The following is a 24,867-nucleotide window of genomic DNA, read 5'->3' as shown; positions in this document are numbered from 1 at the left end:
CCATGTTTATAGCAGTGCTATCAACAATAGCCAAATTAAGGAGAGACCAAATGTCCATCGACTGATGAATGGATTAAGGGTTAAAAGGGTGACAGGAATTAAGGAGGGCACTTTTTGGGATGAGCACTGGGTGTCATATGTAAGAGATGCATCACTGGATTCTACTCCTGAAGCCAAGACTACACTGTACGCTAACTAACTTGAGAATAAAAAAAATAATAATAATACTAAAAAAAAAGAATAATAGGATAGAATTCCATTATAAAAAGACTTTAAAATCCTACCCTAGGAGAGCTCTCTAGTTGATTGACCACAGTTACCTAATTATAAGTGCATAGAATAAAATAGATGACAATTGAGGCCACACTTTGAAGAAAAAAAAAATTAGCTGCTTTTACTCAGTATTCATCATGTGTTAGGTGATTTGCATGTTCATTGACTGATTAAAATAACTCAGTATGGTAGTTATTATCTCTATTCTTATTTATTTATTTATTTATTTAAAAAAAGTCTTATTTATTTAAGTCATTTCTACACCCAAATGTGGGCTCAAACTCAGGACCCTGAGATCAAGAGTTGCACACTCTTCTGACTAAGCCAGCCAGGTTCCCCATATTATCCCTATTCTTAAGTGAAAAAATTTAGACTCAGAGAGGTTAGGAAAATTGCCTAAATCCACACAGCATAGATGGCAGAGTTAGCATTTAAATCTAGTTCCTTTAGCTTTCAAACTTTTCCTCTGACCATTCCTCAGAAATGTTTTTCAGTTCTCATGATAACATCTTCCGTTCCAATTTTATATCAACTAACACAATTTTAGGAGTGATTGCCATGTTACCTTTTGTCATGGCACTTGGCAATTGGACTTCGATGTTTTTATCTGGATCCTGAATTTTATATTCTGGGTAAATCAAACACATATTTACTTCATAGTTTGCAAAATGTTATCTCAGGCTGAACAGAGTCATTTCTGAATGCTTCTGAGTCTTGTACACATTTCTATTATTGCTTCTATTACATTGTATTGTAACCATTCATCTGCTTTTCCTCTAAGGCTATTCATACCTGAAAGCAGGAATTATGTCTGTAGATTTTATATTCTCATCATTTAGTATGGTGCTTGACACATAAATAAATGTTATTGAACAAAACCAACGCTATTAGAAGAAAATTTTGGATTTGTTTTGGTAGAATAGCAGATTCTTAGAAAACCCAAAGTTTCAAGCTACCCAAGATGGCTTCATGGTACAAGCATGACAGCATTTCAAGTCCTCTCTGAAGGAAGTATTACTAAAAAATTGGTGCGTCACGCAGCATTCTCCAAAATGATCTCATGATCTCACTCTGGCTTGCTTGGACAAAAACTGGTGACACTGGGGCTTGCTCTCCTCCAGGAGAGAAGGACTGGACTCAAACTCAACTTTCTGTAAGACTGGTGGCTTCTTCCTCCCGTCTGGAGGCCACTCCCAGTGACCTCAAGGTCACTCTCCTAGACAACTCTCATAAACAGTTAACACCCAATGCCACAATGATTGGTGCCAAGCAGGCTTTCATATTCTCTTCTGACAGAATTGCTCTCATAATTGTTCTATAAAAGGAGAGAGTGACAAGAGAGTGTGGTCCCTCATCTAGAACTTTTACCCGTAATGAATTCAGTACTGTGTCTGGCCCTAGTATGCTTTTCTGTGGGGACAGTGGGAGGATCGGGGTACTCATGACTTTTCTTCTTGCTGACCTCTGACTTTTAAGTTTCCTCAGTCATTTAACTCGTGACCTTGTGAAATGTGTTGAGCCCTGGTTCATGTCAGGTGTCAAACATGAAGGTTCCTTATAGGATAATAGTAATAACAATAACAACAGTGACAATAACATCTAACACTTAATGAGAGCCCTTGGATACTTCCAGGTACCAGTTCTAAATGATTTACACGTATCAACTCTTTTAATCCTCACAATAACCCTATGAGGTAGATACTATCGTTATCCCTACCTTATAGATAAGGAATGTAAACATAGAGAGATTTAACTTGCCTAAGATTGCACACCTAAAAATTCTGGCTTTGAGGGAGCCAAAGAAAGATTAAGCAATATGATCCACAAATGGTTAACAGACAGCAACATCTTTCTAATAGCTTTTTAAATGTATTCATCCAAAGATATATACACACACACACACACACACACACTATATATATATATATATATGTACTATGTACACTATATATAAGAGTTAACAAATGAGTAAGAAATACCTCTGTCTTTTGGAAACACATATTCTGGTGAAGAAGACTGGGGAGTTTGAATACAGTAAATGCCAGTAGAACAGGGAGTTACGGGAGCATGTGGAAGGAGTGCCTAACCCAGTCTTGGGAAGGCTTCTCAGAGGAGGTGAGCTGGATCTTACAGGAAATGGAGAAGGTAGCAGGGTCAACTGGTCAGGCTGAAGGGAGGGAGATGTGACCTGATCAGGGAATGAAAGTAGATTCCTGCATCTAGACTAGAATCTTCAAAGAGAGGAATGGTAAGATTTGAGGCTGGAAGGTTATGTAAAATTATATTTCTTGGGATCATGAATGGTTTTGTATGCTACAAATGACTTTTTTGCAAAGGGTTTAGGGTTTTAGCAAGTAAATGACACCAGGTTTGCCTTTGGAAAGCTCGCTCTGGCTGCAGTGTGGAGAGTGCACCTGGGATGGGGAGGGGTGGGAGGCCAGGAAGGAGGCTTGTAGGGATCCAGGCTAGAGATCAGGATGGCCTTAGCGGAGGCCATGGCCGTGGTGTACAAAAGTGGACTGATTTGACAAGAACACATGATCGGATTAAGATTAGATATGGCAGGATAGGTTTTTGAACTTGGTCAACTGGTAAAGACAGGACACAGGAGAAGAAAGAATTTGGGGGCTGGGTGATGCTGTGCTCAATTTCCTATGAGCTTTCTGGTTTCAGATTCAAGTAACATATATACCTCTGTGAGCTTATTACCTGCCAAGCTCTGGACTAGGTGTTTTAACATAGCTCACTTTATTTAGTCTCTATTTAGGTCTCAAATTACCTTATTATGTGAGTATGGTTATGCATATTTTATAGGTAAGAAAACCGAAGCTCAAGCTGATAAATAGATTGGGTTGTTATTGCATAGCTAATAATCCCCTGAAAAACGGACTGATAAGATCATCTTGATAGCCTCTGAATCATGGTAGTGGTTGAGAACATCTGTGCTGAGCCTTGAGCCACATCCCTGACTTATTCCGCCAGAATTAGGCCCTGAGTCTCTCTCACGCTCTTGCGCCCTCCAGGCTTCACTCTCACCTATGTGCGTGTGCCTGCCACAGTCACAGCGCATGCTTGGCTATCTCTGCTGGGTTTCAGATCTATCGCCTACATGACATAGAACTTCATGAGGCTGTCATACAGATATCTTAGATTTATTTTGTACAAAACCTATCCCATTCCTCCTCTGGAATTCCTGTCCTTTGCAAAGGGTACCGCCGTTCTTCTCATGACTCAAGGCAGAGATCAAGGAGTCATGTGGATCTCTCTCTCTGCCTTGATACTCAAAAGTAACTTAAGTTGTTCTGATTCTACTACCTTCATGTATTCCAAATCTGCTCCATTTTAAATTCTCCCAATGATTTACTCCCCATTTTGGTAACAGCCTCCTAACTGGTCTCCTTGCCTTTCATTCCCTTCTCCAATCATCTCCCACAGCCCATGCAAAGCATTCTTGACTGTGGGGCTGTGATCCCATCCTCCCATATCTGAAATTCTGCAGGAGCCTGGCTCCCAGTCCCCACATTTGGCTGTGTCCAGATTTTTGCTCTGGCCACAACAAAACACTTGTGCTCTTTCAGCTGGACGAGCTGAGCCCCTCAAGAGCAGCAACTGTTTCTTTTTCCCATAGGTTTCCAGCATCCAGCACAATGCCTTGTCAAGTCAAAAAATAGTTTCAATGGTCACATATGTGATCTATGAAAACTATTTTATGGGCAGCTTGAGAAAACCTATATTAACCTTTATCTTCATAAACATGTCTTTTGTGAGTAGTTTTGTTTTATAGGTGTTTTCTGATTCCTTAGTTAAGGACTGACAAGGAAGCAGAAGCATATGGGGTACTTTGTCTAAAAGACTAATTGAGGTTTGTTGTTTTAGGATATGAAGGGGTGATGATTAACTAGAAAGAATTTTGTAACAGTTTGGTTTATGATAGTTGTAGGCTGTCATCCTGTGGAGAAGAATTATACAAGGTTAAACCCTTATTTAAAAATGCAAGAAGAAAATTAAAATAAAGTGAAAAAATATGAAAATGACTGCAGTAATAATTTCCATGCAGAGGTAGAAGGAATTAGATTCTGTCAGAATTTATTATCTAAAACCTGGCTAGTTATTCTAAACAGACCGTACTGGTTCCTTGTCATCGACACTGCAATTTTTAGCAGCCTAGAATCAACATAAGGCTCAGTTGGGGCACGTAGCAGACTGTTCTGTTCTTGCTGAATCTGATGAGTTTTCCAATTGTGTTGACAGTTTCTGAATCAAAGCAGGAAAAGGTGCACCTTTTATTAAACCAGGCAAACAAGAAGTAGACAGTCAATATGAAGATGCTGAGACATCCCTGAACAATACCATTGAACAAGGACCGCTCGGGCTATGCAGGGAATCACATTTTGTGTTATAAAAATGCTGAGTATCTCCAAAAAGAAGCACACTGAATTTAGTTATTCATACTCTCTTTTAAAAGAAACTGTCTCAAAATTTTAGTCTACTGAAATGTATACTAGTAAATGGAATGTGAAGTGATTTTATTTTTATCTTCCCTCTAAATATTCATCATCACTTTGTGGAAAACCTATAATTTCAGGTAAAAGGGGGAAGGTGAAGCAAAGGGTCCCAGTATACACTCACTTTTTGTGATAATGATTACTTATACATATTAGGATATTTGAACTTGTAATACAATAATACTGAAAACTGGTAATCTATTTTCCTAATATGCAATATAAAGGTTGGATCTACATGGGAGAGAAAAAAAAGAAGGGAAGAAGTGGTCATAAGTAAATAACATTTATAATCTTATACTTATTTTGTTATTCAATATTTTTCAACATCTAGGATTTAAAATTCAGTGAAAGGCAGTCAAGACACAAATTAAATTCAGGGTACAGTAAGAAAAAAGGGGGATAGTGTGGGGAATGAATAAGGTACAGGCAGAAACAATTTTTTTTTCAGAGGCTCATTTGTAATTTGTAGATCATTAGGGCGTGGAAACTGAAGATTTCCTCGTTTTAACTTCAAGATGAAAAGTTTCTTAAAAGTCTACACTTAAGGCAGTTCTCAAATCTCACTTTTTGGAACTCACCATAGAATGTCAAGGACATATAAAATGCATAGAGTGTTTGTCCTCAGTAGGTTACCACCTTTTGGACTGTTGAATGAGTGGACAAAATGGGGAACGGTATGAACCGTATGACTTTGCAAGGTGAAAGGTTGTTGATGGTAAGACTTGTCATCTGGAAAAGCTTTTACCCCTAACAGTAGAAAGTCATGCTTGTTAAGACAGATAACTAACACTTTATATGTAACACTGCTTCAGTGAGTAAGTCATGGAAAGAGCATTAGTGAAGGTGTCACTTGTACTGCATCAAAGTCCGAAACTGTCACTAACAAACTCAGTAGTTGGGCAAGTCTCTGTCTCCTCATTAAGGAAGAGAAGAGAACTGGATTTAGTACTTGCAAGAGTACCTTTTAGCTCAAAAAGCTGTTTCTAGAGTCACTGAAATTGCAGTCTTAATCTGCAGGACCTTTGGTAACATCTCTGCATCTTGAGTTTTTGTAACCTCTATGTCTAGATTTGGCCTTCATTGAATGGTCTGTTTCCCAGAGAATTCCAAATGCAAATGCAGGGAGACAAAAATCTGGACAGGGCCAGAATCTGTCCTGATAAACTAAGACTGAGAAGCTATGGAAAAATAGTTTATGAGTACAAAGAAAAGGGAGATTTTAAAATGTCCTCTTTGTAAATGCTCCAAAGACAGCAAAAGATGGAACAAAATTTGTAAGAGCTAAAGATTGTAAATATATTTCAATATATAAATATATCGAAGGTATAATTAATTTTTTATGAAAACATTACTGGCATGTATACATTCTTCAGCTTTGTGGTTGTTTGGTTAAAAAAGTTTCCCTTGGAAATTACACCGAGGTAGTAGTATATTAGTTATTGGTTTCCTCTACTTAGAACTTTACCTTTGAATTATTTACAATGGTGATTAATTGCCTTTCATAATATCCCCTATTACTCTTGCCTCTGTAGCAGACATGCCTTATGCTAGTGTAATTAGTATGAATTTAATTAAAATGTTGCTATTTTCTATGTACCAATAGAAGGAATTATTGAAAAATTGAGAAAAGGAAGGCCATTTGACAATTGCCTTGGTAGAGTACATATTCAAAGAAATGCAAAAATTCCCTCGGTAATATGGAAAAGTTGAAATAATGGGAATGGGCCTTTAGCAATTTCCTGTATCTTCCACAGATCATTACACAAGAACCATTATGTAATAAAGAAGAGTTTGGAAAATCTAATCAGAGACAAAAATTGGAAATGACTGGACTCTTCGACTCATAAAACCATACTGCATTTCTAGGTAAGTGGATTCTACACATCCACCATTCTTGGCTGAAACACTGATTTATAATTGAAAAGGTTATAGAATTATGAGGACAAACAAGAAATATGGTAAAAGGTTATTTTCTTCCTTCATAAATTTTGAAAAAAAGGAATCAATTCAGACAAGGTCAAAAGGTTCTTTTCAACCATATCACCTATAAAAGGAAAACCCTGAAGATAAACTCCAATTTTGTTTCTTCAGGTAAGTTTCCGAAAGCAATCTAAAGCAAAACTCATTATTACATAAAAACGTTTGAAAACTGAAGGGAACAAAACCCCACAGAAACACTGAGACAGCATTATGTTTCCTTGTAAGCTTTCAAATGAGATGATCCCTGATACTGGTTATCTTTCTGGGAAACTGAACTAGCTTAGTAGCATATGCCTAAATGATACCATACCCAGGAGACATTAGGGTTTCAAATTGCTTCAAGGAGACTTTTTTTTTTTTTTTTTTTTTTTTTTTTTTTTTTAACGGCATTATGTCAAGGGAAAAACTAAAAACAAAACCAAACCCGACCCAAGACTCTGGTCTTGTGTTCAGATCATTAGTTTGAGCCAAGTCGCCTCTCATTTCTGTGGCATTAGTTCTCCTCCCTACATATTAGCTCTGTGGGGATTTGGTTATTTGTTTCCTGCTGTTCATGTTTTGCTTCCATTTTCTTCTGTTAAGCACATTACACAGTGTAAGTGTTGGGAGAACTGCAGTGCCCTTGGTGTCATCTTTGGAACTTGCATAGCTCCTAGCATTACATTGTACTTCCACTGTATAATAAACAACAATTATTTTGAACTTGAATGAAAATAACATAAAAATTATCCAGCAGTATCATAAAAAAAAGCTAGAAAACAGTAAGGAGCTGTGCACCTTCAATGTACCTGTGACACGTTTCTGCTAGTAGGCTAAATTTGTCCATCATTAGAATTTGATTTTAAGCTACTGCTGTATATATTTTCAAGAAATGTTATAAAAATGGTACATTTCATAAATTTTTAATATCAAAACCCAGAACACTGCAGAAAAGATTTATAATTCCAAACAACAGTGAGTCAATCTGCATTCTTTTGCTAACAGAAAACAATGAAAACACTTCTTGTATGACAGAGTGGTATACATAATTAAAGATGCTTTGATTTCGTTATGTAGAACTTCTGTGGTATAGAGATTTCTTTGAAAACTAGACTTGCACAGTATAGCTTGGGGGCAACTTGGTGGCTCAGTCAGTTGGGTGTCCAACTTGATTTCAGCTCAGGTCACCACCTCACAGTTCATGAGATTGAGCCCTGTGTTGGGCTCTGGGCTGACAGCATGGAACATGCTTGGGATTCTCTCTCTCCCTCTCTCTGCCCCTCCCCTGCTTGCTTGTGTACATGCTCTCCCTCTCAAAATAAATAAATAAACATAAAAAAAAAAACCCATGCCCTTTGGAGTAAGCAGGGGGCTTGAACTTCAGTTCTACCAATGCTAGTAACCTTGGGTAGGTTATTTAAACTTTCTAGAAAGCTTTAGTTATCTCACCTAGAAATGGGAATAATAATAGGATTTATTTTAGATAGTTATTTTCAAGATTAAATGAGCCATAATCTAAAATACTTTCTTAGAAATGCAAGCTATGTTTATTACATTTCATTAATTAAATACCTTCTATGTACCTGGTGTTTTACAGACATTATCTCTAATTCTTTTGAATCCTGCAGTTGAGTATTCTGAATACTGTTACAGACAGTATCTCAAAAAGCTTAAAACCACTTTCCTAAGATAACACAGCCAGTGAACTGTGGAGCTGGGATTTGAACCCAGATCTTTCCAGACTAAAACAGTGATTCTTCACTGGCTGTGATTTGTGTGCCCCATCTCTGACTGGAGACATTTTTGGTTATCATGTCTGGGAAGGTGGTACTGACATCTGGTGATTAGAGGCTGAGGACACTGCAAAACATCCTACAATGCACAAGGCAGTCCCCACAACAAAGAACTACTCAGCCCAACAGTCAATATGTCAACAGTTCTGAGGTTGAAGAACCTTGCTCCAAAGCTCTCATGATCTTGCCAATATACCAGCTCCCTCACTAGAATACAATGATGCACAATGTTAATGTTTTTAGTGCCCTTTGATAATACAATAAACAAAGTTGCTTTTGAAAACTATGTATACCAAAAAGGACAAAACAGTCTATCTCTGGAGGTACAACTACTTTCCTTTGGGGACCTCCTCTCTCACTGGGTGTGATTATGTGGAAATTTCCAATCACAGTGCTCCACCCACCTCTAAAGGCACAGGCTGGTACATAAAGCTAGCTTGGCCAATCACAGCATCAATTTCCTTGGCATGGTTTTGGCTCAGGTTTGGGAAGGACCCTGACAGAGCCAACCAGGAGTCGTCTCTGGGATTGGTGTATGAATTTTCACAGAGGAAAAATGTTTCATTCTGCTGAGGAGTCCTGAGCCCCAGAGTGTAAAGAATACGAGAAAGAGGACCTTTGCAGTAGGAGAAAATGAGGTCCGTTGACCTAGGGAAGCATTAAAAATCCTACACGGTCCTTGGGATTCAGCACTATTAAACCTTCTTAGTCTCATGAATGAAAAAAAAATTTTTTTTTTTTTTACTTAAGTTAGTTTGGGTTGAGTTTTTGTCATTTAAAATCAAAAGAACGCTGAAAAATAGAGTTTGCATACTTTTTTGGTATATTAAAAAAAAAGAAAACCGTTCCATTCACACAGTGTTGTTTCTAATAAAAAAGAAGGCAGTATGATGACTACACTTGAGGAACGCACATTCTATTTGGGGACAGGGCTGAGATTTACAAATGTCAGAACTTCACTTCCTCATCTACATAGTGGCCTCCTTGAGAGCAGGAACTGGGTTTTCTAGTTCTCCATCCCCATACCACATGCACACCTGGGCCCAGTGACTGGCACATGTTTAATAAGTAACTACTGAATAGCTAAGCAGATGGCATCTGCTGTAATGTTTGTTAGGCCTTTTATGGACTAATCTTGTATACTCTGTTTTTTCTCAGTTCCTTTCCCTAATGTACAGTACCACTGACCTTTGGGAAACTCATTATATTATTCAGTAAAACAGATTCTACAAACTCAGAATTGCTCATTGTAATAAAATTTGCCAGGGTCTACAGAATAGAGGGACTATTTTATAAAAATGATCTGAAATTTCCTAAACTCATTTAAAATCGTAAAACATGTTAACATTCCGTATTTAACTAAGCCCATAGCTTAGTTAAACTAACCAAAATGTAGTAAAAACATAAAATATTCAAACAGAAGATAGTTGGATTTTTATTGTCTAAAATATTACTTTCTTTATTTAAAATGCACCTTGGCAAACATAAGACTATACTTTGACCAAACAAATGAGAAATGCAGAACAAATAGAGAATAACCAACCAGTATTTGGAGAGGAGCAGGTGGGGAAGTTTTGATTAAGCTATTTCTGCTTCCAAACAGAAATCCTGGTTATAGGATCTGTCACAGATATGCTGACTTCCAATATGTTACGCTAAACAGAATTTCAAATCTTTACAGCAGCAGCAAAAAATAGTCACAAGATACATAAAGGATTTTAGCTCTTACCGCTTTCCCCTGGTCTTGTATTGATCTGAGGACCTCAAGAGTTTGAATCCTTCCCCCACCCACAACTTCTTGTTCTCCTCCTATTTTTAGATTCTTGCTTGAATACTCTTTGGTAGCCACTCAAAGACTTTGAAAATTGCCCGCTTAGTTCCTATCTGGTCCTCAAAAAGCAGCCAAGCTCTGGGTGAAGGGAACATTCAGGTTCAGCCTTGTGCTCTGGGCACTGGCAATCGTGAACAAAGGAGAATGGCCTTAATGTCAGGAGTCTATTACTGGCTGCAGCAGCTTCTCCTGGTTCCAGGTATACTCTTTGTGGCCAAATGAGGTTTAATAGACAGAATCATTCTCTAAATGGTCATCTTGGCCACAGGTAATCAATACACATGGCCAGAATGGCTGGGCAAGCTATTGGGCAAGCTCCAGGAAGGGAAGGGTTGACAACAGAGTTTGGAACTCTCTGGGCAACAATTAAGAACGGTTTACATGGTAGTCTATGTTGGAAATTACTTATTTGGACATTTTCCCCTCAGAGGCTACTCTCCTAAAAAGTCTGTTTTGTGGTATGGCATCTTAAATTTATATCTACTCTGTTCTGTGGAAGTCCTATCTCATTCTTGGCACCCTACAGAGTTTCAGGAATGTCCTAAACCTCAGAAAAGAACAATTGGAATCATTCTTTTGCTGAGACAAGTATGATAATTTCTTCAGAGATTATGAAAATCATAACTTATTATTGCTGAAAGGGATATTAAAAATCTAACCCAGTCTTTTTATTATATTTATTGGTCATGAAGCTGAGGCACTTTGAAAATTAAGTGACTTTCATGGTTAAATTATGGTCTACATAATAGATATGGTTACTAAATTGGTGGCACAGTCACTTCAGCCGTTAGATGATAACCCAGGGGGCAGGAAAAATAATGGAACTTCTCTTTATGTTTATTTATCTCATCTGATATAATAAAGATTATTTATAAATATTTAATAAGAATGGCTAATTATGACTTTTATGACCACATAGAAATGACTTCTATGAATGTATGTGGCAATATACATGTTGTATTCAAAATCAGTGCCCTAGAATTTTTTATCCTCTTTTCATGTTTTTCCCCAGAAACAGTGGTTATCATGTTAGATACTATATCTTTTACTTATGTACTTTGTTTACAGTGTATCTCCCTTCTGCTGGAATGTAAGTTCCATGAGGCAAGACATCACCAGCCCTACATGGAGAGCTCTTTGGACTGTAAACCAAACTACCAAGAAAAGAAGCAGTTATTTCTTCTTCTCTTTTCCTTGCCCATGACTTATTCTAGAAGTTTATGAGCATGTGTTCTAATATTACCATTAAGTCACTTACTATAGGATTCTAAGGAAATCATGTTGCTTCTGGATGCCTCAGTTTCATAAGCAAGTTGGACTTGGGTTGGACTAGATAATCTTTTTGGTCCCTTCCAGGTATAACATTTGTTCTCTGTTCTATTTCTAGTTCCTAGAACAAAGAAAGCACCCAATAAATGTTTTTAAAGGAATAAATGAATATATTACTGGTACATAATGTGCAAACAAATACACGTATGTCAGCTGTGAATGCTCAAGAACTTTTTACCAGTGAGAATACATTATTTGTAATGTTTGGAGCCCTATCAGTTCAGCAGTTTTTGTTTGAAGCATGCTAGGGGGACTGGTTAAGGGTTAAATGGGGTACTAATGAAAGAGGGTACTTGAAGTGAGGGCTCTTCTGTTCAGTGAAGACTGTAATTCATCAGGAAAGGATTTTTTTATTCTAGAGATTTGTTTGAATGGCCTATTTTAGTCATGAGAAAGTAGGACAAGTAGGCAAGCATTATTTTGGGCTTAGAGTAGAGTAGGAACTATGGTGACTGAATCCAGGGCTTCCATTACCTTGGATAACAGGTTAAAAAAATGATTTCCTTTGGGGATCATAGGGGGCAAATTTCTGCTTCTGAGATTCATTTTTTTTTTAAAGTTTATTTATTTATTTTGAAAGAGAGAAAGAGAACAAGCAGGGGAAGGGCAGAGAGAGACGGAGACAGAGGATCCAAAGCAGGCTCTATGCTGACAGCAGACAGCCTGACATAGGGCTCAAACTCATGAACTGGGAGATCATGACCTGAGCTGAAGTCAGACTCTTAACTGACTGAGACACCCAGGTGTCCTTGATATTCAATTTTAAGAAGAACTGCGGAGGAGGTCACAAGTTGCCCCAAACAAGGTCCAGCAGCAGAGAAGAGCAATGACATCCTTTGAATAAAATTCCCAGAAGAATAGTAGACTCTAGCCTGGCCTGGATCCCAAAGTCTAAGTTTTGGGAGTAGAGCAGATATTGCTTGTTATGGCACACTCTATACCTCAGGGAAGATGTTCTGCAGGGCCTAGTCACATGGGCTCTTTTCATGATGTGCTTTGGAGGGCAATGACTGAACAGTGTGTATGACCTCCAACCTGCTGCCATGTAGGGTTCTAGACCTGTCATTCTTCAGAGTCGGTAGGCCCCCATAGGACTGAGCAGGACTCAGCTTCAAAAGTAACACTCTATGGCAGGGAGAAATAATAGCCATGGTGAGCTAATCAAAACGAAGTTTTCTCTATTCCTGGTATTAAAACTTTCTTTGTTGCTGGGTGAGTCCTTTAGATACTTGGACAACTTGAATTTGGGATGGAGTAATGGGGTCTGATGTACGGAGGGACTGCCCAAGCAATTGACTAGAAAAAACAAAAGAGATGTGAAAACTGTTTTACTGAGTGTGTTTAGAGATTTTCTACAGTTACATGGTCTTTTTTTCCTCTTTTTTTTTAAACCTGTGAACATTCAGGATCACATTAGAGGTGATTTTCCATTAGTATTGTTTCAGAAACCATTAGATACTTTGGCAAGTGAGTGGACAAAGTCCAAGTTCTGAGATGGAAACGTGTGAAATTAACATATATTTTCAGTTCTGACAGTACACTTATTTGCATTGTCAGGGTACTTACATTCTCTGATTACTGTGTTTATCTCTTAGGAGGTCACAGAGAACTCTCCTGCTGTATAATATTATTAATCACCCAGGTAATCTTTATAGGTCAAATAGAAACAAAAGAAATTGCATAAAGGGTCACATATCTCAAAAGAACAATATCAAATGTCATATTGATAATACTCTGCCTGAAAGAATTTGCTCTTTTTCTTCTAAAATATCTAGTTTAAATTAATTTCCTCTATACAGTGGCGCATTGCACTGCCTTAAGGAAGAAAGGAAAGGTAAACATTATTCTTTGTTTTTTGTTACTTGTAGATCAAGACAGTTGCATTAGCACAGTCATACTGCATTAAAGCAATGAGTGTAGAAGTCTCAGATGTAAGATGTGGACCAGGTACTCACATGACAAAGCCCATCAGCTGGCCCCTATGACACCCAGGACAGCTCAGAGTGAAAGGTTACTTAGCTTCTCAAACTCAGCCACAGACCCTGAACAGCTCTCAGGAAGATAAAGGCTAATCTGAGGGCAAAAGCATATTTGCTCCTCAGGGCTAATGTGATTATATTTAAAAAATAAGTTTAACTATTGGGGCACTTACATCTTGATTAGACATTTCCCAATAAGGTCTCTCTCCGTAGGACATGACCTCCCACATGACAATGCCATAGCTCCATGCGTCACTTGCCGAGGAGAACTTTCTATAGGCAATAGCTTCTGGGGCTGTCCACCTTATCGGAATTTTCCCACCCTGGAAAACAAATTGGAGATTTCTCAGCTGGCTCACAAGTATACTAAAAAACCAAGTGGCAGTCCAATTAAATAGATTTTGTTAGAAAGATCTAAATACTGCATGATAGCATTGGCATTTTAAATAAAAGTAAGAGAACCAGAATAATGTTAAATGTCAGAAATATCTTTCCTATAATAATTATTCAGTGAAAACAACTTTAATGGGAAATAAGTCACACTTCAGAAATACTTTATTTCATTCATTAGAGAAAATTTATTTTCACTTTAGATTCACACAATTAAACTCACTATCATGCCATTTGAAGAAAGTTCTGGATTATAGAACGTTAACACCAAATATCGTTCAGCATTCATTAAACACTGTATTACATGTATAAATAATAATGATAATACGTTCTAACTTAATTGAAGATAAACAGTTAAATACAGAACGGAGACATTCTCTGTAACTCAATGTTTATCAGAACTTTCTCTTTCCTTTTTATCTATGATTATGTTTACTTCAAATTAAGAAATCCTTTAACATCATACAAGAGCACCTGAGAAGGATAATCTTTCTTTATGATACTTTAGGCTAGTTTATATTCTTGTTCTTCGGTGTTCAAGTTAACATTTGAACATGTTAAAGAGATAAAATTGCATGAATTTAATCTATATTGTTCAGGTATTAAAGTCGACTAATGTGTTATACTTATTTTTTTATCAACATTTATTACATTTTATCTCTCGAAACACTCTATAAATCCCTTTTTACTGTAATGACAAGAATAAAACAATTCATCCGTTTGAGTTACAATCTGAAATCTTTGCAGCGCGGAACAGCAAGCTGAGCGGAGGAGGGCGCCCTTGACGCCACTAGATGGCGGAAGAGAACGAGCTGCGCCCAGACCGCGGAGATTGCTTCTGCTGGCAACATAAATTTTTAAGTCAGAACGCACCTCGATGGAATTGTTTCATCATTATCAGCATTTCCAGGATCACATCATCTGATCCCCCACTGCGTTCAGAGTCTAATGTTAGGGTGAGTAGGGGTGGGAGGCAATAGTGGGTGCATTCATTGGCCCTTAGGGAAGTTAGGTCGAACATTTTTAAAGGTGAAGCCATTAATCGAGTAATCTAAACACTACTTTTTTTTTTTTTTTTTTTTTTTTTAGTAATCTAAGCACTTACTCGAAAAGAGATTCATCCGAGAGGGGGAATAATTAGGTTTACAAGGCAAATGAGAGCATTAACGGAATCCTCATTTTAAAGACCTGTAGCAAGGAAATGTTGAAGGAACCTTGGGGATAATACCTTGAATTCAATCCCCTGATTTTACAGGTGAGCAGACTGAGCCCAGGGTTTAGAGATTTAGAGATTCCTCTCAACATTATTAAATACATAATGTCTACTAATGTTATCATAGTAGTATTACAGGGTATCAATATAAAGATGTAAATACTTCAGCATGGGGAAAAAGTTGGACCAAACTAATTTTAGTGTTGTAACACTGAACATCTGCAAGCATATATCATAGTAGTATAACGGAAGGAAGCCAGAGCCTGAAACCTTCGGTGTTCACACTTACTGGCCTTTCCAAATGAAGGCCAGGAAATTAAATTTACAAAGTTGGTGACAGTAGTTGAAGAGGGTGATGGGCAGAGGAAGCGAGTTTTAAGAGGAGGATTCATTTCTAAACCCAAAGTAGAGTTGCCAGATAAAATATAGGCCCCACTGTTACATCTGAATATCAGGTAAATAACAAATACTTTTTCTTTCTTCTTTTCTTAGTCTAAGCATGTCCCCACATTGTGTGTGTGTGTGTGTGTGTGTGTGTGTGTGTGTGTGTGTGTGTAACTATGTCCAAGTATTTCATGAGACATTTATACTAAAAAAAAAAATCATGGTTTATCTGCAATTCAAATTGGACTGGGTATCCTATATATTTATTTACTAAACCGTGCAACCCTACCACAGAACATTAAAAAAAAAAAAATTCAGAAATGGAAGTACTGTAAATGATCCAACACATAAAATAGTATTCTGAAAAAACACCTTGTGGTCTGTACTTCATGAGGGGACCAAGGACACTCTGACTTGTATTTGTGCACCAGCACTCTAGCAGCCTTTGTTTTATGGCATGTTTGTGGCTAAAGTCCCTGGGTCTCATGGCTCTGAATTTCAAAGCCACTTAAGTCAGGCTCAGGCTTGTTTCGAATATGAAGCCACATTTCCAGAGAATAAAGACCAAATCTGTAGAGCTAACTTCAGAACAGATGCAAGAGCAGCAGTCTCATTTGAAATTTCTCATTCTGGATCTTTCTTTGTCTTTCTGGCAAAAAAATACATAGAAATCTGCTGGCCCTACTAAATCTTTGTGAGTTCTATTAAGACAGGCCAATAAAAAAAGTAGTTAATGGTTATTTTAGGTGCATTCACTTATTATTATTATTTTTAATGTTTATTTATATTTGAAACAGAAAGAGACAGAGTATGAGCTGGGGAGGGTCAGAGAGAGAGGGAGACACAGAATCTGAAGCAGGCTCCAGGATCTGAGCCATCAGCATAGAGCCCAATGTGAAGCTCAAACCCACAAACTGTAAGATCATGACCTGAGCTGAAGTAGAATGCCCAACCAACTGAGCCACCCAGACACCCCTAGGTGCATTAACTTAAATGACATCTCATGTAAGTGAATCGCATATAAATTTATATTTTGCATAAGCTGATATCACATATAAATGATAACTTTATCCCTTTCCTAAGAGTTTGTTTTTTTCCTCAAGGAGAAGATATTACAGAATGCTTGATTAATAGCATTGCTATCTGTTATGAACTGAATTGTGTTTCCTCAAAATTCACATTTTGAAGCCCTAAACCCCAATGTGGATGTATTTGGTGATAGGGCCTGTTAAGAGGTAATCAAAGTTCAATGAGGTCGTAAGGGCGGGCCCTACTTCAGTATGATTGCTGTCCTTATAAGAAGATGAAGAGATGCCAGATGTGTGCAGGCACAGGGGAAAGGCCATCGGAGGACACAGCAAGAATTTGTCCATCTACAAGTCAAGGAGAGAGACCTCAGGAGAAGCCACACCTGCCAACACTTAGATTTTGGATGTCCAGCCTCCAGAGCTGTGAAAAATAAGTTTTTGTCGCCTGAGCCATCCAGCCCCTGGTATTTTGTTATGGCATCCCTAGCAGACCAATACACTATCCCTATTAAAAACCAAAAATGTTTATCTAAGATAAACAACATTGCAAAATGGACAGCAAATCTTTATTTCAAATTCTATTCCAAATGTCATCTTGAAATGGGAAGTGTGAGCTAGAATAAATCTGGAAGATGAAATATCATCACAGAAGTTTTAACGTAGGAGATATAATTCTAATTAATAAAAACACATGGTAACATGAACCTGACAGTATGCACAAATTTCAGTAATTCTGAGCGTATATGAGATGGAGATAAGGAAGCATTCAGATCTTTTTTTTTTTCTAGTGGCAAGACACAGACTGAATATAGTTGATCTCTAAGTGCAAGATAAAGCTGAAAGGAAGAGGTCCTTAAGAGTAGCACATGGACTCTATCCCCTTTCCTACTTTAGAGGACACACAGAAGCTTAGTTCTCCCCCTCCACCTTTTTTTTTAAATTGAGTGGACCAACAAACATTTGTGGTTTAATCCCAGCTACTTATTTTTTGCCCATGATCTTGAATCATAGACAGAGGTAATGCACTATGTTACTTTTTTCTCAAAGCATTAACCACCAGATGTTTGTTTCAGGTTTCAGGAATGAACAAATAGTACTTTAGATTTGAAATCACAATCATTGGAACATTACATATTGCTTTACCATATGTTTATGAGGGGGAAAAAAAGTTACCAGTGATGCTAATCAAAATGATTGAATGTAACTCAAAAGACTTCTTATTTCCTAGTACCTGCCTTATCCAGCAAGCTTAATCACTTAGGGAACAAAGGAGAAACAAGAAGTAAGCAAACCGGATCTGGTTCACTATGGAAGGGGTTGTTAGCAAACCTTTTCTCTGCTTTAAAAGTCATATTCAGAGCTTAGTGTCTAAAGAGGGGTTATAGCAGGAAAAGTGCTGAAGAAGCAACCAGTAACCTTGTATACCTGTAAACCCCATACCTCCTGAGAGGAATTGCATTATAACTGTATTTAACATCTGAGGTTTAGAACCCAATCCTCTAATCTTCAGTGGAGGAGACAATCAATTGAAATATAGTGAGGTTACAAAGGCTTAATACTGAAACCAAATAGAAAACTTCTACTGAGAAACAAGAATACTTAAGACTCTCTCCATTTCTCATTCACTGGATTTGATGGTTATCTTAAAGGCAAATGGTTAGAATAGACAACGACCAGCCTGTAGATGTTTTTTTTTTTAAATTTTCTTAATCTATCTCTGTAGTACCCACACTTTAATGAGTGTCAGAATTAAAACATATATACAATGCTTACAGATTAAGAAATTTCCAACAACAATTTTAAGTATTTCTCTTTATGGGCTGCACATTCTAAGTGAGATGAAACTCTTCTACAGTCCATTGTGTGACTTCGGGCAAGTCTTAACTCTGAGTCTTATATTTCAGATCTGCAAAATGAGGGGATTTGAATTAATGATCATAAACTCGTAAATTACAGTGCGTTTTAATGATTTGCCTACAGTTTCTTGGCTACTGTTAAATTGTAAGTAGACAGGCCGTATGAGTTGGTACCTAGTCCACATAAACAGATAGCCTGATGACACACAGTACAGGAGACAAACACACTCTTGAGTCACATCCCAGGCCGATAATTAATGGTCACAGTGATCATCCTTACTCATACGGAAGAGTTTAAATAACTTAATCACTTTTAGTTTAAGAAGGTAACAGTATGAAAATACATATTAGAAAGGTATGAAAATAGGACACTGACTTTTTTCCCTTTTTGTTTTTTACTTTTAATGGGTTAAAATACTCTTAATGAGCAACCACTGGTTATTTGGAAAACTCATTATGCGAATGCTTACTGATGTCAGATGAAAGGGGCATTAATTTGTTTACTGAAAGATCATTTTACATTAAAATGTCTTGTCAGTGGGATTATCTGTGGCAAAGGTGGTCTGGTTTGGGGAATAATGGTGGAGGAATCGGCACTCTGGGGTGTTCTGCTTTAATTCAATATGGTGTCCTGGGAAGTCATAGCAAATTGCAGAAAGATCTCTCACACACTAGTTTACAGAAAATCCTCTCTTGGGGGATATTCTCCTTTCTCTTAAGAATTACTGATCTTGAGAAGTGACTCTATCTCTGAACATCTCTTTCTAGTTTGTATTCCCCAACCAACAAATGATATTGTGTACAGCTACATTATATTGTGAAATTTCTAAAAACTACATCCCACACCCTCACGGAGTGATGTATACTTCCCTCCTTCATTGAGGTTTACTGACCTGTGGGGCAACTCTGCTGTTGTGTGGAGCTTTATCTTTTTCTGAAATATGGGGATAATATTTGCCCTTCCTTGAAGACTGAGGGCTATAATGGAATGAATTCATCTGTAGTCACAAAGGAGAGATCTACTTACATTTTGGTTTCTAGATAACATTTGTGAAGTAGATTAAATGAGATAGTACTCATGAAGCACCCGACATATAGTAGGCACTCGGGACACGTCTGTCTCCTTAATTTAGGTACTTAAAAATCTCTTTTTTTGGACCTGCATGTTAGGCCATGTCAGCATCCCAGTTCTCTCATCTGGAGTCACCAGCCCACCGCCTGCAGTGCTAGGCTCAAGGGTGAGCTTCTCAAACAAAAGCTTTTAGGAGCCAGAGGCAACACATAAATTGTTGGTAGACAAGCTCTGACCCAGTCCTTGTGATTCAGACATGCCTTGTCCAGTTTGAGGAAATCTGTCTATCTTGGTCCAGGGAGTTCTGTCTATGCCTACCTTCCTGCCACTGCACAACCGGTGTCCTTCCAAAACTGAGACATCTCTCATTCATCTTATTCTTTCATGGGTATAATTCTGTGGTTAAATGTTGGCAGCCAGATTTCTGCCTACAGCTGGATCTTCCTGATCATACTTTCTGGATTTCTTGCCTTTTGCTGAGTATTTCTCTTCTCTTTGTGGGGTGTGACACAATGGTTAAGATACAAACCTTTTGTCTTCACAAATGCACACATGGAATCACACACACACACACATACACACGATTTTGCATCAGTATCATGTGATTTATACATGCCAGGTTGAGACACTCTTGCTGTAAGCAGAAGACCTTTTTTTGCATGGTATTTTAAAAATTAAGGCACTGACTGGTTCTTAATAACCAATTTTTATAGAATGATAAGTGCTGCGGAAATTTATAGTAAATAGCATTGTTTTAGGCCATAAACATGAAACAACTATTTTTATACTTTACATAAGACAAAGACTTCCTAACAGTTTCTTGTACCAGGCTTTCACTCCCTGTGCCAAGGGCCTTTGTGTGGGTATTCGCTGAGGTCTCAAGGTCTTGGATTTTACTGAATCTAAAGGTGACCAACTGTTTGGCCTTGAGCTGAAGTGGGCTTGCAGTTAGGTTTTCTGTGGCTAAGTTTTGTTTTTGTTTTCTTTTTCCCCCTATTGTCTCTAAATGCCTTTAGACAGGGTGTTGCCACTTCAGAGCACGACCATTCCACTCCACCATCTCACTAAGCCTTCCTCAGATGCACTTGCCTCATTTCCATTATCCTCCTGGCTTCTGTAGGCATTGCTCTCCCCATCTCTCACTTGAACTTCAACCTGACCTCCCTCTTCTGATTATGAAAAGAACGATGATCTACTTTTGAAATTTACTTAGACCATATTTTTCATAAAGAATAGGACCAGATGAGAAATTATTTCAAATAAACATGAATAGCTAACTCACCAGCTTTGTTTTCTACTCTGTAAAAAAAAAAATCCTAACTATAGAAAGACGTTCTCGTTCTCCTTTTCCCCACATTATCTACCTGGAACTACACTACATTTTTATTCATTGTCTAAATGCATAAACAGCTCAGTGAATGCTAATTTTTTTGTTCCCGTAATAAAACAGTGCTTATTGTGCTATTCAAAGCCTCAGAAATTAGAATCCTTTTCACCTGCTTCCTCCTAAATTGCTCCTGAAAATAATTCACTGGCACCTATTTCTCAGTACTCTCTTTCGATGAGAACATAGGTGCTACATCATTAAGTGAATAACACTGTTATGGGGGACATCTGTTAAATTAGATTTTCTATGCCATCCTATAAGGCAGATAAAGTAGGACACAATGTTACTGTAATGTGCTAGAATTAAACACATGCTTTATTATGAGAATTGCCATTGTGTCTGAGTGTAGATAACTTAAATACCATTGACAGTATAGGTAATTTTTTTCAACACAACCTATCGTTCATTATGGTTTTGGGAATATACCGTATGGTAAGGTCCCAAGGGGATAGTGGATACTAACAGAGTTAAAAATCCTATCCCTACTCTTGCTGGAGAGTAGTAGTAGATATCTTTTCTTTCCATCCCTCTCCTTTTATTTTTCCTTTTAATCAAGCTGTACAGAAGACTAATTCCCACTCTGCTACCTCCCCAGTGTATTTTGACAAAGTTTCTTAAGCTTCTCACATATAGTTTTATGGCAAAGATCTATGGATATTAACACAAAAGTAATAGGTCTAAAAAGTGTACTGCATAAATCATAAGGGTGAGTAAAAGATTATTTTTGACCATTACTATTGAGATATTTATACATTAAATGCTAATATAATATGTCAAATAATACAATTCTTCATGTTTTTAACACAAGTGTCTACAAAGCATTTTTATCTGAATGGCCTCAAATTAATGTATACTTTGCTTTCTTATCAGGTTGCCCTGTGAGAATAATACTAATGACAAGCAGTAATTAGTGCTTATGCCATCCATGATCCAATGCTATTTATTTGGGGAAAAATTCATATCCTGTCATTAGGAAAAGAGACTACATAAAATGAAATATGTTTATTTTTATACTAGTATTATTTGCTAACCCTATTTGAAAACCCTATTCAAAAAGGACAGAGAAAGTGTATAGGACTCTAGAGCATACACAGTGGTGACCCTCATAAGTAAGGGGTGCTTACTTTGGAAGCAGAATGTGCAACATAGGAAGAGAAAGTGACAGTGGAGCCGAATGTATGACTTCTGATCCCTCTTTTTTTTCCCCACTAATTCATTGTGTGATCTTGGACAAGTTACAGATTCTCTGTCAATTGAGGGGGTTGGACTGTGTGATCTTGCAGCTCCAGTGAAGGTTTAATATTCTATGATTTGTTAATATGCTAAAACTCTAGTTAGAGTTAATACGCTGATACTCTAGTTAGAAGGAACAACCTCCACTTCTGTCTAAGGAAACGTAGACAAAAAGGGTTAGTGCTGAGCTCCGTTGCTTCCTGCATCATTATTATGCCCACAGGCACTTTATACATTAAATCAGAGTCTTCCTGACAGACCCACAGTGTTCTGACTGAACATATATGAGAAGCAGGTCTTCTCTTGCAGCTGTCGCATGAAGTATTGTGATACATCAGATCAGAGTGGCGCTGTGACCTCAAATTACCCATTGTCAGAAAGGCTAGCTCTGAGTGTAAGCCAAGGCGGGGAGACAAGATGACATGATGACATCTTTAGAGGCAGTCTGTTTGGAACCAAACACTGCACAAGTGAGGGCAAAATCTTCCGAAAGACTGAGGAAGCATTACTTTATGGAAAGGATGGGGCTGAGGGACTTATATTCAAAGGTGGGTAAGAACTTGAGAAAAGTCTGGAAGTACCTGGAGCTGGAAATACCAAAAAATGCTTGTACAAATAAATCTATCTAGAAAGCAGACTTTGGCTGAAAGAATTATTAAAATGCTAGTATTCTGAATAAGTTTTAACTCTGCGATAGACTGATTACAATTTACCACAATTTATATAGATTTCTTACACCCTCAGAATTTTAGTTGAGGAAATCTACACAGTCAACCCTTTGTTCATTCCATTATTCCAACATGAAATGTTGCCTTGTCAACTTTTTCTTTAGCTCCTATTTTGCTCCTCTTATGCCTGCCTGTAACACCCACTGTCTGTGTTACATACCTTCTATGTACTATTATCTGGCTCTTTAAAATGTGGATGTAATGTTTTCTCAGAAAGGTTATAAAAATCTTGGAGGGTCTTTTATTCTTCTCTGTAATCTACTTTAGAGTATTTAGCATGGTGCTATGATTATAATAGAATTTAATGATTATTGGCTGAGGGGTTGACTGGATGAGATGAATTAGGCAAATGATGTAAAATGAAAAGTACAGTCTCAGAACCATACTGTATAAGTGGAATTCAAATTTTGCTTTTTTAGTTCCTTCTTAGTCATCATTATGAACTTGGTTAATGATAAGGAAAAGATGAAAGGAAAATTTCCCAATCTGAATTTTCAGTTCATAGAGAGCCTCACCCAGAAAGGCACTGAAGGTCACTGGTGGCTTTCACTTACTCATTCATTCATTCTCTTATTCTTTGGTCATTTTTTGTTTGTTTGTTTTAAACACATCTCACATGCCAGGTGCTTGAGTCACAAAGACATTCTCCTTGTCCTCAGGGAGATCATTTTACAGTAGGAGACACATCGACATAAACAAATAATGGAAGCACAGAGGGTAAGGGCTCTAACGGAAGTCTGTACTAGATTCATTTGACAGCAAAAAAGGAGGGTCAGCTGTTTGGGATGGCTATGAGGAGAAGCAGAAAGGTGACATAACAGAGGTAAGTTTTAGGTAGAGTTTAAAAGGAAAGTAGGAGTTTGACTAGTAAGACAAAGAAGCCAGGACATCTCTTCAGAGAGAACAGAGTTCACAGGCACAGCATTTTATAATTTGCTATGCATATGTCACTATTTCTTCATGCAAAATTATATACAATTGGTTTGATTTTTTTTGTTTGTTTTCACTCTAATTTTGTTGTGGCTGAAAGATCTGAATCATGTGGTAAAAAGTGGTGTAAATAAGGTCTTTTAATTTTTTAAGTATAAAGGGATGACAGGGATCCTAAATCTCTTTTTTGACCTTTTCTACTAAATGTCTAATAAAAAAATTAAATTACTTTTATTTCTGGCAGAATCACCTGCAGTGTGTGCGATCATGTATCATACCAAGCAGGTTGAAAGGTCTAATTTTACTTGCATAACATATTCACAGTTTTATAGAAGATTTTCCCAGTGAATAAATTTTGGAGAAGCAATGCTTGTAAAATAAGCTTCCAGCTTGTTTTGCTCAGGCTTAAGTATACCACTTGGGTTCTGAAGCCTTGTTCATTGTGGACAGCAGAGGGCTCTGGAGGAGATCTCTGGAATGCTGAATGACAGAATCTGGATGTATTTGGCTGCAGGTAGAATGAAGAAAGAAACTATACCATCTTCAAATATCACAAGCCAATGGCAAAGTTTTAAATGAAAGAGGGCCTATCTAATAGTGGGGTGGGGTCTTTTAAGAGATCAACCTGTATTTCTGTGCTTTGAAGGTTTCCTGGCTCTTTCTTATTTCACTTTGTACCTTCTTCTCGATTTGTTCTTTTCCTTTTGTTCTCTACTGTTCTGTTTTCTTTCACTCTGTTCTTGCTAATAAATGTTTGTTGTTTGTATAGAATATAAGTTCCCTCAGGCAGGGATTTTGTTTGCTTGGTTCTTTTCTGTTTTATCAGAGCTTAGAAATGAGTCTGAGCATAATAGGTACTCAGTTAATGTCAGTTATAGGAATATTGGAAACGTAGCATAAGATCATGACAGTATTTATTGTTTAATGGATGATAATGATACATAGTAAGTGATGCTATGAAATGTGATAGATGCCAT

General features: G+C 37.5%; 1 protein-coding gene across 2 annotated transcripts in view; it reads right to left on the bottom strand.

Moving 5' to 3' along the window:
* The window catches only part of EPHA6 (EPH receptor A6), an 861,509-nt gene that overhangs the window by 14,872 nt on the left and 821,770 nt on the right, over positions 1–24,867 (bottom strand). For both annotated transcript variants that reach the window (XM_042903083.1, XM_042903084.1), the window contains one exon: positions 13,843–13,992. In XM_042903083.1, coding sequence (XP_042759017.1) covers positions 13,843–13,992 — 150 coding nt within the window. The remainder of the gene's footprint in view (positions 1–13,842; positions 13,993–24,867) is intronic.

The sequence above is a fragment of the Panthera leo genome, chromosome C2, assembly GCF_018350215.1.
Source record: "Panthera leo isolate Ple1 chromosome C2, P.leo_Ple1_pat1.1, whole genome shotgun sequence".
NCBI lineage: Eukaryota > Metazoa > Chordata > Mammalia > Carnivora > Felidae > Panthera > Panthera leo.
The sequence above is the reverse complement of the archived record's forward strand: the minus strand, read 5'-3'. Positions and strand labels throughout refer to the sequence as shown.